The sequence below is a fragment of the Acanthochromis polyacanthus genome, chromosome 7, assembly GCF_021347895.1.
Source record: "Acanthochromis polyacanthus isolate Apoly-LR-REF ecotype Palm Island chromosome 7, KAUST_Apoly_ChrSc, whole genome shotgun sequence".
NCBI lineage: Eukaryota > Metazoa > Chordata > Actinopteri > Pomacentridae > Acanthochromis > Acanthochromis polyacanthus.
The window spans coordinates 20,636,147-20,655,381 of NC_067119.1; the positions used below are offsets into that span (position 1 = coordinate 20,636,147).

Here is a 19,235-nt window from a genome sequence, read left to right on the forward strand (position 1 = left end):
GGTTTAACAGGAAGCTGGGACTTACAGGTGAGAAAGTGCAGCCACCCAAATGGGCTGAAACCTAATCTCTGGATTTCATAGCCCAAATAAGGACATGTGGAAGAAAGTACAACTACAGACTCAAAAAAGTCAGTGACCTCAGCTCAATAAACAGCTAAATCATTCCCCAGCTCTGATTCCTACAACACATATTTGAGCCTAATCTAATCCAGAGGGCGAGGTCTGCAACCATCCCCGAGTTACAACAGCCTGGTTTTTCGCAATAAGAGCATGTCGTCTCTTGTCAGTTATTAGCTTAAGATGTGTGCTGCTGTTTCCTTCTGTTAAGAGGCCAGAATTCAGGCTTAGTGGGTGTGGCAAGACTTACCATCACTGTGCAGTCCTCAGACCCACTGGCAATGACTTGGTCATTGTGAGGGCACCAGTCGATGTCTAACACCGGGCCTGTGTGACCACACACTGTGGGGTAGGATTTGTCAATGCGTCCCGTCTGAAAAGAGAAAGATAAACAACACAGAGTAATAAGATTAGTCTTAGTCTGGTCCTCAGAGAACATTGTCCATGCTGGAGGAGTGAGCGTGTTTTGAAACAGGACAATAACAGTATAATCCTAAATCCCACCTGCAAAAAGCGCACACACATAAAGACACGCAAACAACATTTAACATAAAGCACTTAAACCTGCTCATCCTACATAAAAAAAATTAAAATAAAATAGTGATGTAATTTCGGTGATGCAGTCTGGGAGGAAGTGCTACATTTTGAACATTATCTAAGACCACAATGGAGGCAGATTCTTAGAGTTGTGGCAAAATCAACAGCACATCCATCAGCAAAATCCTTCTCAACTATTTGTTTTTTGCTGACTGGGAGGTCACTTAATACTAAAGTCTGTGTGTGAGGGGAAACACAGACCCACAAAACTCCTAGCATAGCCTAACTTGCATGGCTAAAACTGAACTGAAAACAATGAGTCTTCTTACATGGCTCATCAATAAATTAAAAATTATGAACATGGATAGGAATTAATTTAACAGCCTAAAGCCAGATAGTCATCAGACTTGGTTTGCAGCAGCATCACACAGCCAAAAAAGCAGATTGGGTTTTATTGGTGCTACACAGAAGCAAACTGGAATTAGATTTAGCTCCTACTGGACCACCCGCAGTAATTAAGCAAGCTTACTAGCAGTGATGTCACTATACAGTAGAGGTATGCCAAAAGATGCTTAGTTTTCCACAAAAACTCTTTACTTTAAACTGGCAACCCCAAATCATGCATTAACTTTGCCCTTTACATAATCTATTTATACAACCCGCCACAGACTAGAAGGCTACAAATTAATCTGACGCACACACACACATACACAAGAGTGACCTTAAATCATCACTGTGCATCCTAAAAATCAACCTGCACCTGGATTTTTACCTCTGAACCCTAAGAGCCAGGAGCATCAGGTGCTCTCTCTACATGGTGAGGTGACTTAGCAAATGTCATGCTATTATGGTTTGGGTGTCTGACACACCCTGGACTGTACTGACTCCAAGTACGACCGCAGGGCCAGAGAGATGATGTCACCTACTGTGGAAAGAGTCCGACTGCTGCAGCCCTATTTAAAGCATGATGGTCTCCCTAATGCAAGAAAGAGTCACTCACTGCCCACAGCTATTCTGCCATTATACTAGGAAAAGCAACAAGAATGGCTTGAGAAGAACTACTAAATCTAAGAACTGTATATTCAGTAATGAGTAAGAGGTACAATCAAAACAGACTTAATCCTCATGAGGACATCACTTGAAGCAATTATTAATGGCAATTTGAGCAAAAGATGGAAGCTTTAGTACTCTTGCTTGAGGTGCAAAACAGCCATACAGTATTGTTAGTGAACTTACAATGACAGTGAGCTCAACGGTACTCACAAAAGCACAATGGCAATGATTGGTACAAGGTGAGCAGGTTGCAATTGCGCATTTTATGGCCACTCCAAATGGACTGTTGCCTGTGAGTGGATGTTAAAACATGATTTGCGTTTCTTTAGGGGCCTCTGAATCATACTTTCCCCACTTTATGGATGTGAATTATGTCTTCTAACACTCCACCTTGCAGCTCCTCCACCTGGTGTGGATGCCAATGAACAAACCACGCTACAGTGTCATTCGCAGCACACTGGAGTGAGGACCACTAGTGGCAGTCTTCAAGTTCAAACAGACTAAGTGTAGTCCACTCAATGATTTAATGTAGCTATCATACAGAGAAATACATAAAGCAGAGGTAGTGTAAGTATACCTCGATCTGCAGCGCTCGATTTAGACGGTCGCCAGGTCGCCATTTGCGACTAAAAACCAATTTTGGCGACCAAAAATGACAAAAAAAAAAACACGCACAGAATGTGGTGGCGGCATCCGGAGGACAGCACCAACTGAGCCTGAGCAACGCGAACGGAAAGCACCAAGCCACCGGAGCTGTCATTTTTAACTCAGCGGGTCCGCTGGCTGCTCTCCCCGGTCACAGACTGCTCAGACTCCCCGGCTGGCTAGCTATCCCCCGCTAGCTGCTCGGCTAACACCTGCCGCTCCTCGCCGCTCATCTGCCCGGGACAAACCACACCTGTTCCGGCTGTCAACGTCCCAGTCGCCCGGTAGGAGCTCCGGACAATGCGCTGCTCATTCGTGGGTGACTTTTCACGGCCGTGGGGGGTTTTAAGGCACACTTTGCCCAGCGACCAGTGATAGCTCGGCGGCTCCAGCTAACAAGTTGACGTGGAGGAGGAACTGGATCCCCCGCCCCCAAAAAAAAGTAGGATTAATTTTTTTGGCCACTGAAAGTTGATTTTGGCTCCTAAAAATGTCTAAATTGACGTATGTTGGTGGCCCAAAAAATGTCATTTGGGCGACCGGACCTCTCGGCCTTAAATCGAGCGCTGAATATGTAGTCTTTTAGTGCAATTTCTTGTATGCAGCACAACATATGTTAATTTTCCATTTATCTTTTTTTTTAAATTAGCAAACAAACTAATTTTTCCAGATCTATATCAAACAGACATTGTTCACATCAACGGCTTAATGCCAACTTCAACTAAACCACTGGTTGATGAACACATTTCTGACCAGTGACTCCAATAAATAATCAAAGTAATAAAACAATAAGAGGATGGAGGTCAGACCCTTTACAGCACAGTCCAGTCTAGGATATGAGTGGCTGAACATTGCTTATGCATTCCTGTTTTCAGACATTTCCTTGCTTCTGCTAACAAAGCCTAGCAGAAGGTACTTCAAGCCTGCTGCTATTATAGTCACTAAAGTGATGATGATTCATATCTCAGATGTCTGGACTGATGTGTAAGCTTAGCAGGTCAGTGGAGTCCTGCAGTGGTTGTACATACAAATATGCAAACAGACATTAAGTGACTATGTTCTTTATGAAAAATATTAGGCCTGTAACCATGCAGTCACCTGACTGGGTGTGACACATACTCCAAGTCCAAGTGAAGTGATCAAAGTCCAGTGTATGTGAGAGTGAACCCTGTGTGTGGACGGGTAGTATGTGAAAATCACAAGATCACATCAAAACCTCGCCCCGACGACTGAACACACCCTGAAAACCACCCTTAAGCTGACTGTACAAAAAGCAGACTTTGACACTGCTGTCAATAGGGATCTGATAACGCTACCATTATGAGATGAGCGACTTCTCATGCGTAGCTGAGTGTATTTATAATTCTTTCATTTACTAAGTGACACATAATTGGCAATATCAGTCAGACATGATATCTCCATCGCATTATTCCCATCACATACAAATGTATAACACAGCTTAATTATTCCTGCACATGATTTCCCCAAAGCAGTAGGAACAGGATGTAAAGCAGGAAGGACATGGACTGATGACCAGGTGTTGCAACAGAAGCAGCATAAACAAGTCTGACTACACACTATTTTCACAGCACATGCATTGTGGATTAATGTTCAGTCAAGTTCAACATTTTACACGCCCACAAAAAACAATATTAACATTGTCCAAGCAAAGCTGCCATGTAAAATAGTTAATACCATTTCAACATCAAATGGTGCTGTACACAAACACAAACTGTGTGCTTCAATGCAACTGTATCCCTAAGGGTGTATGTCATAGTATGCACAAACACTTCATGAAATGCTGCGGTTTAAAGGGACACACACAGCAGTGCAACACATCTTAAGACCGCCTATAAGAGCTATAACTTCAGACATCAATACTTACACCAGTTTAAACACGCTGGAAAGATTTATACACAACTTCTTTTATTAGTCACAGTTTCCACAATTTTCTGTCATTCCATTTCAGTTACCAGCACAGGTTACAAAGATTATTCTCTACTTTATGAACTCGTCGTAGCTGTTAAGCTTGACTTGCAGAAATGAGCTGAAAAGTCCGAGAAACACTTTAGCTAAGCTCTGGAGCTCAACCTACTGATCATCCCAGGCAGGGCAGAAAAGGCCGACAGTCCGACAAGGGAGCCGGCGTTCTTCACATTCCACACCTCGGCCCCAGGCAGCTCTGGTATGGGTATGACTAATGAGAGCAAGGGAGCCGCTGGGGTGTCAAATACAGCACCCTTTGAGGTGTTAATCGTGCCTGTGTCTGATGTACACAATTAGGAATTTCAGGGTCTGAAGAGCAAACACAACAAACCCACATTAAGACATCATAATATGATACACAAATGCAGTGTGCGCCAATGACGTCGGACCATCGGTCAAATCCGATTTGTGTACCAAAAGTCCGGTAAAACTTACTACATTACAGGTCTCATGTCCGGTGTAATTTTTTTTCCTGTAAATCACCGAGAATCTCGGACCAAGGGATAACGCAACATCGGGGGACAGCAATTTTGTATGATGACGTTATGTCACATGATCACGTCATGATTCCCGGCGCCCACAGAGAGATTTCCGGTTACAAGTACACAGGGATGGGATCAGCAAGTTCTGATTCCAGCGGAAAGTCGTTGACCGGGGTGGGGGTGGAGGGGTGGAGGGGTGGTGATGTGTGCGGCGGCGGCGGCGGCGCAGCGACTTCCAATTGCTGGGCCGTTTACAATCGAACGACAGCTTGTTAACGTCGTTAGCAAGCTATCGTTAACGTCGTTAGCAAGCTATCGTTAACGTCGTTACCATCTCGCGGGAGTATCAGCGACAATAAAGTGTTCAAACTTGAAATGAAATCCGCGCAAAATTCCCATCCCTGAGTACAAATTCAAGTTTCTGCAGGAGCGTGTGACAGGAGCGCCAAAACGAAGCTGAGAGCTGTTTTTCTGGTCAAATTGGACGTGTATGGTGAGTAATTCAATGGTAAAAGGGGATGGTGGTATGGTAGAATGGTGTGGGAGGGTGTAGTGACGGTGACAGTGCATGTAGATGGTAATTTGCCAGGTGTATAATGAGAGAGGGTGGATGCTGAGTTAGATTTGGCTGTTGCTATGAGAGTATGGTAGGTTATTTCATGGTATGCATAAAATATTCGGTCCAGTAAAAACTGTTTCGGTCCAGTAAAAAATTACTGTTTACTGGTCCACGGTCCAGTAATAAATTGTGCCCATTCGCGCAGACTGCAAATGACAGTGAAACTTTCATAATATGGTTGACAAGCAGCAGTGAGAGTTCAATGTACTCGTTCAACAAGTACACAAATAAATACATTTCAAAAATATATAAAAAAGTGGCTTGAAACATAAAGGTTAGCTGTCAGCAGGAATGACCTGTGAGTCAGCAATCACTGCTTGGATTAATGTGTGTGATTTGTGTGTGATATATGTACAAATTCTCAAAGACACCAGAGTTTCAATGAGCTACTGGAGTTTCCTTTTAAAAGTAGTGGCACCAGACTGTGAGAATGAGACTTTTGATTTTAGGTAAAAGTCCCTTTCAGACATTCACTGCTTTCAGTTACTCTGACACCATCTGAACATGTCGGCTTCATGTCCAAATCAGCACCCTGGTTACCTTTAAGGAAGATTGGCAAAAGCAAACTTATTAGGTCAGGCCTAATGAAATTTCTGCATCACTTTCAACAAGGCACAAGTCTTACCTGCATGCTGTCACATTAACGGATAGGTGAAGTATTCTGAGTGGTGTGAAGCAATTTACATTAGTAATTGAATAATAACCATAATTAAAGGAAGCTATTGTGAAAGCTCTCAATTAGTTTTGATTTAATGCTTTATTATGTAATATACATCATTTCATGTACTGTCCACTCTCATGTGAATGAAAATATGTTGCATGCATATTGTGGCTCTCAGTCACCGTCATTGGTATGTGTGATGAAGCCACGAAAAACATTAACAGAGAAGTGTGTGAATGACAGCATGCCATCCCTTTACTAGACTGAGGACAGCAGTGATGTAACATAGTCCATGTCTGAAAGGGCTCTAGTCTGTACTTTAACCTACACATGCAACTTTACTGCGACTTCCTTTCCTGGAATTTGAATATCCGTTACACTGAAAATGGACATATCAGGACACTATATAGCTGATTAAAATAACTTGACCACTTCAGCCAGCATGTATTTCACAGTGGCAACATGCTGATAAAAATCCTCTCTCTCTCACACACACACAGCAGAGTGTAATGCCTTACAATGAGGGCATACGTCACACACAGGCTACCCGGAAGACAACCTTTCTAAAGAGGAAAGCTCAGCCTATATTGCATTACTTGTCCTAATCTAGAGTTGAGAGAGAGAACAGGTTAGTTTCGTTATTGACTAAAATAAGCACCAACAACAACAACCAGAAACTGTATAGACCGCCCAGATACTACTTCTAAAGTGAACGCTGGTGACACACTATGCTTATTCTTCCTATGTACACATGGTAACTACACCTTGACAACAAGTACAATAAATGTTGCCAGATTTCTTTCACAAACATGTTAAGGACAATGTTCAACAAACTTAAAGATATGTAAAATTTACTTTTCTTTCCATTGTGGCAATGATTTCAATCCCTACAAGCAAGACCACACACTGCAACCCAGGCAGCATCTACACCCCCTGAAAACCAAGGGATGGAAAGAATGTGGTTTGCATATCATGGGATCACAATATTTGTTAGCATTTTAAATTTACAAAAGACAAGCTGGACAAGAGGCTTTAGCCAACCCACTGCTGTGGGATCACCTGCGTCTCGCTGCATTCTTAATTCTGTCCCTCAGGAAAAGTATGTGTACATTTTATGGAAAAAAAACAAAACAAAACACCACCATAATGTCAGCCAACCATGAGCATCTCCTCAGCAGAAGCAGATACAGGCTGATGAATTTCAGTAATTAATCACAATAGGATGACAGCCTGCGAGCTAGGTCACACACCAGTCACCATTAGGAGCGTTATTGTGCCTCAGAATAAACCGTAGTCTGAACAGATTCCAGTCTTGAGAGTTTGGCCTCAGTGACAACTAAAACACTCAAAACCTCAGGATTTTTCTATATGTTTAAATATTTGGTTGAATATTTGGTGTGTTCAGTAGTGTGTGTGTCATATGAGTTTCTAACAGAAAGAGTGTATTAAGGCTAAATGGTGACAAGTAAAGAAATCCGATCCTTCGAGGTGCTCATGAAATTCTAAACGGGTAAGAAAGAACTAAATAGACCACTGAGTTTTCCATCTCCATTTGTTTTGAGTTTAATTTACAGTTTTACCTGATTGACAAACATCTCTAAATTATCTTGCTGGTACTGAATATAGGCATAGCCATTCATCATCACAACTGGACTACCAACCAGTTAGTTGTGAATAATTCTCTATCAGTTTGAAACTTAAGCACAAAATAAAACTTTAGCATCATCTTGTTTTACAGATATTTTCATAACAAACAGGTGTTTCACAGTGGGTAGTTACACATCTGTGCAGTGAAGAAAAAACATTCATGTGCTTTATCAAGCTGATAAAACACAAGTTTGTGCTGTTTAAACAATATCACTATCAGATTTCAGCTCACTACAGCTACTAAAATTCTATCAAGTCCTATTTCTAATAATTTATTGTTACTGACTGAAAACATTTAAAATATAATATTATTCAGCAGGTTCAATCTGGCACACATTTTGACTTGTGCTGTATATTGTCCAATCAAACAAGGTTGGCAAGATCTACTGAGATCTTACATCTTAGCAGGCAAGTGACCAGTGTTTTATGCCTGTGTGTAACAATACATACAGCGAGCACTGCTAAAAAAAATAAGGGCCTAAACAAACTCAACCAGCCAGGCAAGAAAGTCATCTCCAAGGCAACCAGCCTACAGGTATATGCAGGGTGCTTTGCCATGTAGACGTGAGCATCATTTTGTCCAGAACAAGAAACTGCACCAGCATAAATACACCCACACCAACAGCAAGTGGCTATGGTCAACAGTTGAATACCTAACATGTCCATAACTACACTACAGACATTTGAATCCTTTGAGAGGAATGTTTCGGACCTAGAAAACAACCAGTTGCATAGCAACAAGTAAGACTGCAGAAATGAGAGTGAATCACAGGGCGACAGACACAAAGTACAACACTGAAACACAAAAAAATCCATGAACAACATTCCCTCAAGGCAAGAGAGGACATTCTTTTCATTCACATAAGAGGCCTGCACACTTCCTTTCCTTGAAGCTCAACATGTGATTCACACATGCACACCACTGAAGGGTCTTCCATGCATGCTGTCCAGTGGTGCTCAGAGTTCCATGGAAATTTCCACTTTAGCAAGTCTCTACGTCTGTATGGTTGAGACAAACAGCTGAGCGTATAGCAGCGGCAGTGCTGTCGCACCCAGAACTGTTTCTTCAGATTTACAACCTCCTAATGATAGGGCAGGAACAACTGATTGCAAAACACTAGAAACTGATAGTAGACCTGAGCTATATATAATTGAAGAGATATAGCAAATATATCTGCACAGTCGTGTAGCGTATATATACTGTAGTACAGTACCGTGCCGTTACATGACTGGTGAAACAATCTTTAATCTAATAATTACAGACAGAATCTGAGATAAGTCTACTGTTACTGAAAACATTTGAAATTGGTTGTTCTACGCCAGTTTGGAAGCATTTGAGGGGTCTAAAAATTCTGGAGCAAATCAGTCATCAGTATCCATGTGCTCCTGCAGCACAAGATATTTGCTAGCAGGCCACTGCACAAAAAAATGTGTTTACTCATAGTCTAATGGCACGATTAGTTCTCTTATGGTTGCTGATGGGCGGTGAAAGACTAAACATTGTTTCCAGTATGTCTAGGGCCAGAGTGATTAGGTCTGCACAAGCACTTTGATGCACCAAGAGTAAAACCTGTAATGAAAATCAGTAAGAGCTGTCATGTCTTTGATGAGACAGCTCTAAATAAACATAGTACATCCTGTGAGGGATGGTCTGTGTCCACATCTTCCTACTGTCTCCCTAAAGCAAGCAAGTACCTGTGGCCAAAGACGCAATAAACTGAAAATCCAACATAATATGAATGAAAAAAATATTTTTACAAAGATTGTGGAATATATGGAAGACGGACTGATCCATTTCTGTGCATCTGTAGATTGTTTCTGAAATCACTGCATACATTTAATGAATAAAACAGCCTCAGTGGAATTTCGTCACCATTTCATTTTTTAAAAATGCCACAGTTTTGCTGTAATGTTACTAAAATAAAAGTCTGGAGCTCACAGTTTTAGCACAGCATAGTTTTCAGTAATGTAGGAGTCATACTGATTATCACATTACAATAAATATTTAAATATGGCACTTGGTTACAGTGAGTGAGTCTGTGACAGAAACAACATTTGACTTCAACCCAGTTCTCTCATCCTGGCCGCTCTTCATATTTCAGCCTATCCCAGAATTCACATGTATACTGACACTGCATGAAGCAGCCAATGGCAGGGCAGGGAGGAAATGGTCTTGGAAGGCTGTCAGGCAGGGAGCAGTGAATGACCATATATGGTAAAATCTGCAGTCAGCAGGACTGAGCGGCAGAAGCGGCAAAGGCAGATTCAACTGAGCAGTATAGAGGTCTTGGAACACAAACTGACCAAAGTGCAGGGAAAGACCCTAGATTTCATGCACACTCAGTGTATTTCTGCATGTAGAGACAGAGTGCAGCTCAGTTAGCAGTAAAACTGGAGCATAAGAGACAGAACAGAAATAATGTGTCACTATGCACACACCCAGGGATTACTAACAGCAAAGGCTGAGCACTGGATGAATGGTGCACTGAGGAATCGAATCCAAATCAAACAAACATTCCACATTTGATCATCCTTTCTGTACAGTTGCAGCATTGAGGAGTGCTTGGAAAATGCAGGTGCTGACTGCTAAAACAGTGTAGACAGCAGTGATTTTTTTAACACTGACATGCCTAAATAAATCAAAGGAGGAGATTTCAAGTAAAAGGATATAAATCAAACAATAGCAATAATTCCCCGACACCTCCCCTTCTCTTATGCTGAGCAGACAGAGAGGACTTATCAGGATATTTTCACCAAACACTTGCTAGCTGCTGCATTCACTCCCACAACTTCCTTCATATGGAAATCAGGGAATAAATTAGCAGGCATCCAGCTATGAATGAGAAAGGGCGAGATTGAAAGCATGAGGGAAGGGAATGACATGTGTTGAGCTGGACATCTGATCCTCTCTATATAAATCCCTGTGTTCTGACAGGAGGAAGCAACAATAGTCATGGCTGTGCTGAGTCAGGGCAGCCTGCCGCACTAACCCACATCCTAGTGAGTCACACAAAGAGCCACCCCCATCAGCCGACTCCTCAAAATGCAGCTCAGACCTCAGGTCAGGTCACAGATCCACAACTTCAACCTCTGAATTCTAGGTGATGCTCTCAAATTATTAAAAAAGGTGTCAACATCTGAAGACAAGGAGACTGAGTGAGATGTTTTTCACTGTAACAAAGACGGCGCACAGCTACATATGGCTAAATTGTGAAGGGGGAAGGAGCATCCTCACACTTCTGCCTCCCCCTCCAAGCAAAGTGCGGTAATGACAAAGGGCTGCACTGGGAGTAAGCGTAAGACAAAGGCCCAGAGCAGCTGGCTGCCCACAGAGACTGGGAGCAGCACAGCTCAGGCAGATGGGTTAGCCGGACAGATGCACCCTCACATTAGGGACAGGAAGGGTGGGAGGATGGGGACATGAGGGGACGTGTGCTGTTGCTACAAAAGTGAAATGAGCCCAAAATATTTTTAACAGCCATCCATCAGGCACAGTTTTATCCATAAAGCAGAGCTGTGTCTGACAAAAGTTCATAAATGACAGAAATACAATGGCTGCTGTCCTTAAATATTAGGCAAACCAACGTCAAATGAAGAGGCAGCAACATAATCTTTTCAATCAACCCAGTAATACTGATCCACTGCACTGCAGTCTAGTCATACCGTTAGCAAGAACAGACTTGTCCCACTTTTGAGACCTGCATTGCCAGCTGAGGCTATACTGAGAGTTCCAGATGGACTTGCTTTGTCAGAAAAAAAATCATTTGAGAACGGCATGGGGAATAAGGCTAAAAATAGCTTAAAATAAAGAAAAACACATAATGTAAAAAGGTAATGCCCTTTGTTTTAAGACCTTATTTTACTGTTGATTCTTGGTCCCAACAACTAACTTCCTCCATTATGCTGGAAGCTGTAAAACTGGTTTGTTGGCAATGCATGCTGATCACACTATTCACAGTCATAACATACATACACAACACTCTAAACCTTAAATAACACGGTATTCCCCTTTCACCTCCAGTGTCACAATGCACGGACTGTTGAAATGATGAATATACTCTATCTGAAGGGCTAGTTTTTCAAGCATGCCTGCTTATATGTGGGAAGATCTGAAATTCAAGAGAGCTTTTTTTGATGTCTCAGTAGAGGAAATTGCCTGAGGTTTTCTATGCACATAAAGACCTCACTCTTTCACAGTTTTTTAATCCAGCAGTGAAGGTTGACTTTGTTCGCTGTACTGGGACGTGGCATGCAGAGGGCAGCTCACTCAAACACAGGCACAGAGTCCAGGGCAGGAGGAGTGTGAAACCAGTCAAGCTCGTGGGCCACCAGTACAAGATCTGTATTGAATGAGGTGCTGAGAGGTGTAAGCTGTGTGATGACAGGCCTAAGCATCCGGTCCACGGTGCCAGAGTCTTCTCATATGACACGGCAGTGTACTGGCGTACACTAATTACAGTCTCAGGGTAGATCTGTCAACAGCATTGCAGTGTTTATGCCACTCACAGCGTCAGGACCTGCCACTTGGCCACTGCTTGGAGCTGGCAAACAGAAACACAAGCAACCGGCAATTCACCACTATCAACCATAATGACACCCAAGGGCTCTCCAGGGGACATGCAAGAGCCTGTTCTTACATTCAGTCTGACCTCTATTACACTTTAATTAACCAAATTGTGACAGCAGGGGTAAAACAAAAAGGACTGATGTACAGTATTCACCCAGCTAACTCGCTGTTTACAGCCAATCAAACATCGTCTTGCCCAACCCATGAGTAAATCAGAGGAGTGAGTCCTTATATGGAGGCAAGGATCAGGAGACTGTTCGCTCTGGGGCTTTAGAGTAGTTTTTGTTGTACACATGCCGGTGTGTGAAGCAGCAGCCGGCTGGTAAATATTAATCCCAAAGTACACTGACATGAACAATCAGCAGTTGTTTTCAGAGGCATTGTCTTCAATGTAAATGCATATTTGCAGTACACAAAACCTAGGAAATGACCTGCTACTCTCAATTTGGAGAGAGGAATCAAGATATCTACTTAAACTTTATATCTACATTTATTTCAGTCCAAATATGATGTGAGTATACTTAAGTATTCCAAAGAAGCAGGAAATGCAACCACTCCCACACATCTAGTTCCTTCTATCTATTTGTCTTAGTGTCCAGGTCGGATACAGTGTCCAAACACTGTTCTTATGGCACTGTGGCATTATTGACACAACACAACACAAACTTACCTTGTGAAGAGGGAGAACGAGGAAAGCTCCACCACCGCTGGCCTCAATAATTATGGCAACAAACTTGGGATTGACTGCACAGAAGGCGCTGTCCCATGTGACCCTTGAAACCCGGATATCATCGTAGCATTGGTCATTCTTCACCACCTGGCCAAAGACGTGACGGAATTTGCTCTGCCGTACAACTCGTTTCATATCTGTGGAAAGTGCAAGAGAGATTTATCATAAGTTAGTTAGCAAACTGATTTACAGACAGTTGCTGTGATACAAAGATGTACAAACTCAAACAGTGACAAGAAAACAAGTGGACTGCAATGTGAACCAACACAAATACAGACTACTTGAAATAGTGCAAGAGTTGAGAGCACAAGACATACCACCCACAAACTTCTGCAAATCTGTTTGAGCAGACTGAGAACATGTGAGGCTTTCTCCAAAACACATTCCCCTTGCAGATGTGTTTGCTTCTCTCACTTTGAGGGTGTTTTGAAACAGTCCATTACTACTTGCTACTCCAAGAGTCTCCTTGGAATTTCTGTGCATCATGGTGCTAGCACTTGTTGCAGTAAATGTTACAGACTCTGAATATCAGTGATATCCTATGTCAGAAAGGGTTTGATGAGGCTACAGTGAAGTATTAAGGAAAGCCCTGTGACTTTGTGACAGAACTGATGACATTTTCCTTCACTTTATTTTTCACTTCCATATAAATCATTGAAACAACTTGAAGCAAAAGAAGTCCTCGAACAAGAGCTACTTTTATTAGCACTGCCATATGTGTTCTCCTCATGCCTGTGCCCACACAGCAGTCATGTTGAGTTCCCTCAAATAAAAAATTACAATGATCACACAATTAGCAACTCTTATTATAGTACGTTATTCAATATTTTCTGGTGAGTACCTTCAATAAGGTACTTACCTATGAAAGTGGAACAAAAAAAATCTGACATGTCTAATGGGACTTCAAACTCTTTCCACTTCCCAGTTGCTGTTTTTTTTTTTTTTTTTTACATCTTTCATTGTTCCCAACATTAAACATCTAAAATACTGGTGGCATTCATCTGTGGCACACTTCCAAAAAGCCATTTCTAAAGAAAAATAGGACATACTCTAAGCAAATAAAAACAGACTGTGGCTGGTTCAGCTAAAATCTTCACCAGGACAACAATCTGCTGGCAGACAGGAGCGCTTTAAAAAAAACACGCTCATTCAAAAGCTTCAAGTCCCACTGCTCCGCATACAACAACAGACCACTTCCAAAGATAATACAAAACTAGCCAAGGTCAGATAAACAATGAGAACTAGGCCCAACCTCACCTACAACCTATAGATAGGCAAAAGCTCTAAAGTGGTTTTGGCTTTGTCAGGCTCCTCAAATCTTTTTTTTTTTCTTAATTTTTCAATATAGCACATGGGAACAGTTTCAAAGCTTGAATCACCATGACTAAAGTACAGCACAGGATGTGGGACATGTTTGGAAGGTGGTTTTCCATTGTGTGTGTGCAAAAAAAGAGCGAGAGAGTGAGACAGAGCAAAAGGGAAAGAATGAGTGTGAGCGAGAAAAGCATGTGTGGCATATTTCCGGCAGGACAAGTATCGCAACACAAGCAGGAAGTTTGTCCTGCTGGGATGTGGGAGTCTCCGACGGGCCAACTCTTCATGTAAAATGTCATGAGAGCATGACAACGTACACAAGCTGCTACATGCTAACTCCAAACCCCAACAGTGACCTGAAGAGACACATTTGCTCAAATTAGAAAGAGTTAATCTCAAGTGTTAATCTTGGACCTTGAGGAGTTTGAAATTTTCTAAATCCTGCCTACATTCATCTGGATGAAGGGTGCATTTGTCAAGAAAAGCGAATTCATTGCTCCAAATGCGCAGACTACAAGCAAGTGACTGACTTCCAATCGTAAACAGTTTCTGGAAATCCTGGTAGACACATTACTATTAAAAAACAAACACTAAAGTCATTTTGAAGACAAGAAATGGATACTCTAAGCATGTTTAAAACAACACACCACCAGCAGCCAAGAATTCACATTTTGTCAACGCTGACAAACCTTATCTAATCAGTCACAATTAATTTTCATCTACGTGAAAACTGAGGGGGAAGAGTTAATGTTTCTCAAAGTAATGCGATGGTAGTCTGGGGCAATACTCAACAAGGAAATCTTTGTTATGAGGGGTGAGGCTTGTTAGCTTACTTTTATTGCTATATAAGCATATAACATAGCCTGGTTGGGGTAGAAGCTACATGTGAACAGACACCTAAACCTGCTACCTGTCTAGTGAGGGAGTCAGAATAGTTTACAGGTTTGAAGCCTTTTTTGCAGACTGTGATTCTTTTCCTTAAAGGTGAACGTTTAGATGACATACATGATGATTTTTAAGCCATTCCTCTTATGTAAGTGTCCCAATGACATAGAAGGCAACCTATGCACACTGTCAGTTATGTACTGCATGTATACACAAGGCAGCAGCTTTAAAGATCCTCTCCAGGCATGTCTGAAGAGAATACGTAAAAATATGTCTTACCTGTCATGCTTTCCCATAAAAAAAGCAACATTTTTTTCCATTTAGAAGTTTCACTACTGGATAACACATTTATCTTACATCCCTGCAAAGCCATTCTGTTTGTGCAATGTAAAATGTAGGCTTCAGGTTTCCACATCACACTTGTGTGTGTTGGACCACTATTGGCTTCCAGAGTAGTTGTGAGTCACAAATCCTGCTTGCAGGTATTTTCAGAGGATGAATTTAAAAACAGTCCTCTGGTGTCAAGCTCTGAACAGACATCATTCTGCACAGTGAATGTCAAACATCCAAGAGAAGTTAGATTCAACAAAACACATTTCTGAGCGTAGAGGAACAGTGTCTGTGACCGCATGCATTAGGCAAATTAGATTTGATGGCATGACTGCCCTAGGGTCAGGATATGGTATGAATGTTGGAGTGAACAAAGAGTACACAGCAGGTGTTTAGACAAGGCTTAAGGATCACAGATTTTTTTTTTTTGGTGTGTGCAGGTTTTAAACTTTAATCCTAAACATAATTCATTAAATTTGTACAGTTCCCTCTACACAATATGCTGATGTATAGTCTGCTGGTGAATAAACCAATGGAGCTAAAGCCTTATTAAGTAGAAGAATATAATGAAGAATGATCAATCAGTCACTCTTTTCCCTTATATCACTCCCCTTTTGTCCATCTCCCTCACTATTTTCAGCTACTTACTATAGATTTAAGCATCACTATCACTAAATTTATTTCCAGAACTGACAGCAAAGCCAGATCACCTAAGACAGGCCTCTAGCCATGGTCAAGAGGAGTTACTATGTTGGCCTGAATAAATGAATGAAGTACAGACAAATAAGTGCACTTTTAAGAAAGCTCTTAAATAACTGTTAGACTTTGGCTAATAACTGCATGTGACAGTGGGTCAACATGCCATATGTAATGAAGAATGACTGGCTAGTCGGTGCTCTTGCCTGCTCATCATCAATGCTGACCTCTGGGGTCAAGTAGCTTACAATTCCTCCTCCCCATCAGTCTGCTTCTTTGATGAGGTCGATTGACTGTTGTGCTATGGTGTGCCACTCCTAATGCCAGGAATTATGCCTGGCATTAGGAGTGACACACTTACCTCTAACAGGTAAGTGTGACAGTAACTTTAAATTTCAACTGCAAGAGACTAAAAAAAAACCAAACATGGTTTACTGGGTGCTGGGGTGCTGCAGGAAAATACATGGGAAAGAAATCCAAGTAAATACACAAATTATAAACTAAAAACCAATGTCTTCAAAGGTTATGCATTAAGCCAATATGCAAACAACTAAATTACAGCCCCATGTTTGGAATTACTCCTCACCTGGTGAAATATCAGATTTTGCAACAAAATTTAACATCCACTGACAGTAGACTGTGCTAAGCAGCTGGAAACTTGGACCAATCAGAAAATCTGAAGAAGCATAGAAGACATTAAGAACAAGCACAGCAGTATGTGGAGTTTTAATTGAGCACTGATGTGCTGCCTCTCACCTGCTGACCCTGAAAAATTACTTCAAGCACTGTAGATATAAAACCAAGCATGACTGCAAAGCCTATTCATCACCTGAAATATACACAGTGGACATTTAGGTGAAACGTGTTATTTTCTATTTTGAAAACCTGAAGGCCATACCTGCAGGTTAACCACATGAAGTACAGGTTTGGAAAATGAAAACAAAAGATGTCTAGTCATACTACCATCAGCATTCCAAGCAGCAGGAAATGTGCAGTATCACATGCTACTCTTGTAACAACCAATCTCTCCAACTAGTCGTGAAAAATGATTTTACACTGCCAGTGTTTAGTCAAATGTGGCCAGACTGATTTGACACAGTCTAGATTACAGACAGTACATATGAAACCTTTTGAAGAGGGCTGGGCTGTATCATTTTACACACTACAGGTCAGAGTAGACAGGGTGGGGTTGCAGCAGATTATGCAACACTGGATCTAGGTGAACAAGCCACGCTGTGTGGTGGTGACGTGTCCTAACAATTTTCTTCAGGAAGATCACACCATTTCTTACTAGAATTACATTCAACAGCCATTCCCACTGACACACTTTACGCCAAGAAACATCTTCATTTATGGCTGAAACACCACACCTGCACATAAAACAATTACTGTGCTGGAAAAGGACTAAAATCCAACTCATAAAACATTTCAGGGAAATGCTGATAAGTTAAGTCTTTACCAGTTGATCTATCATTAACAGCGGCACTGACTCTGCAGTCTGGAACCATGAAACCAAGGCAGAAGAAGAGAATGCAATTAGATGGCACAATTTAAAGTGTAGCTGTCAAACTTGATGAGAAGTTGGAATTTACACTGCATTATTTTGATGTCTGATCTGATGTTTTATCTCACGTGGGTGACAGCTTGGGTGCCAAATAAGTGACAGTCTTTATAATTTATTCACCGGGTATGTTTTCATGGCACTTTGATGTACCAATTAAAGACTGAAACTAACAACCATGCATAAAACCTTTTCTGCATTATTTAAACAAATATTCAAATTCTCTGCAATTCAACTTAGTAGTTTTCTATGCAAACTGAAAATTAACACAAGATCAGGCGGATGGAAATGCAGTTAATGTCAAGAATGTGTTAAACCGCACAATCATTGAATGTGCAACGTGCATTGACAAGCATGATGCCTAAAGCAGAATGTTTGATTTCACAAGCAAACTGGCAGGCCGGCCAAGCTAAGGTGTGAACAGAAGACTTGTCCCGTCAGAGGTACGTGTGGCTAACCCAAAAAATCACAGAAATGAACAGTAAACAGACACTCTTAACACAAAAGGTGAACTCATTAGAGCACTGGGTTTTCCCTCATTTAGCGGATCATACATGCTAAAATATACACTTACAACAGTCAGATTTAGAAAACAACAAGCAACTTCAAGGGTTTATTTAAGCACTGCTGCACATGATATGATCATGACATTTGCATGTAACAAAGTCAGCAGCGCTTTGTTGAGGCTTTGTCCTGACAGCCTCAGACGTACACCAGAGATACAGACACACTCCTTGGGGGAATGCTATGCCTACTCAGTGACACTCTCCTGAGGTTTACAGTTCACTGATCCAGTCCTAATTCAAGCAAAAAAGACCTCCAGTATCTGTTGGGCAAATCACATGAAAAGAGAACCATGTACCTTATTGCCTCCTGAGCCAGCAGAGCTGACCCTGATGTGCAGAGACAGAAGGAGGACCCCACAGCCTGAGGAAATGACCAACACGAATGGCACCATGACACAGTTTTTAAGCATCCTCATCTGGATTCCTCAAATCCATTCACATCTGATCATTATGTTAAAGAAATGAATGGCAGCTAAGTTGTGTGTGACCAGTATCCAACAAGAGACAATCCTACCCTTTAGAACTGTGGAGTACGATGAAAAAGACAGTGATAATGAAAGAATTTAGGCCCTTCATGCACGCTGTTGAGCTCACTGTGCTAAAGCGTGGAGGGTTTCCCTCTCATCTCTACCTCACAGTCACAACTTACAGACTTCTGCCTTCCATTAAACTAAGGGGAAATTGTTCTGTTCTGACATAAGACTGCAAACAGCTACAGAACGGAAACAAGAGTAAAAGGAAAACTTAGTGAGGGGTCATGTTTCGCCTGTGTGGCACAAATCTATTCTTTAACATTTGTTGATACAAGAAGAACAAAAATCTTTTCTCTTACTTGGTCA

The 19,235-nt window shown here is 41.6% G+C and overlaps 1 protein-coding gene across 1 annotated transcript in view; it reads right to left on the reverse strand.

The window, feature by feature from the left end:
• coro1ca (coronin, actin binding protein, 1Ca) overlaps positions 1-19,235 on the reverse strand; it is a 34,959-nt gene that overhangs the window by 9,913 nt on the left and 5,811 nt on the right. Inside the window, exons 2-3 of the mRNA XM_022198762.2 lie at positions 12,985-13,181; positions 368-490 (exon numbers count right to left, since the gene is read on the reverse strand). Of these exons, the coding sequence (XP_022054454.1) occupies positions 368-490; positions 12,985-13,179 (318 nt within the window). The 5' untranslated portion in view covers positions 13,180-13,181. The remainder of the gene's footprint in view (positions 1-367; positions 491-12,984; positions 13,182-19,235) is intronic.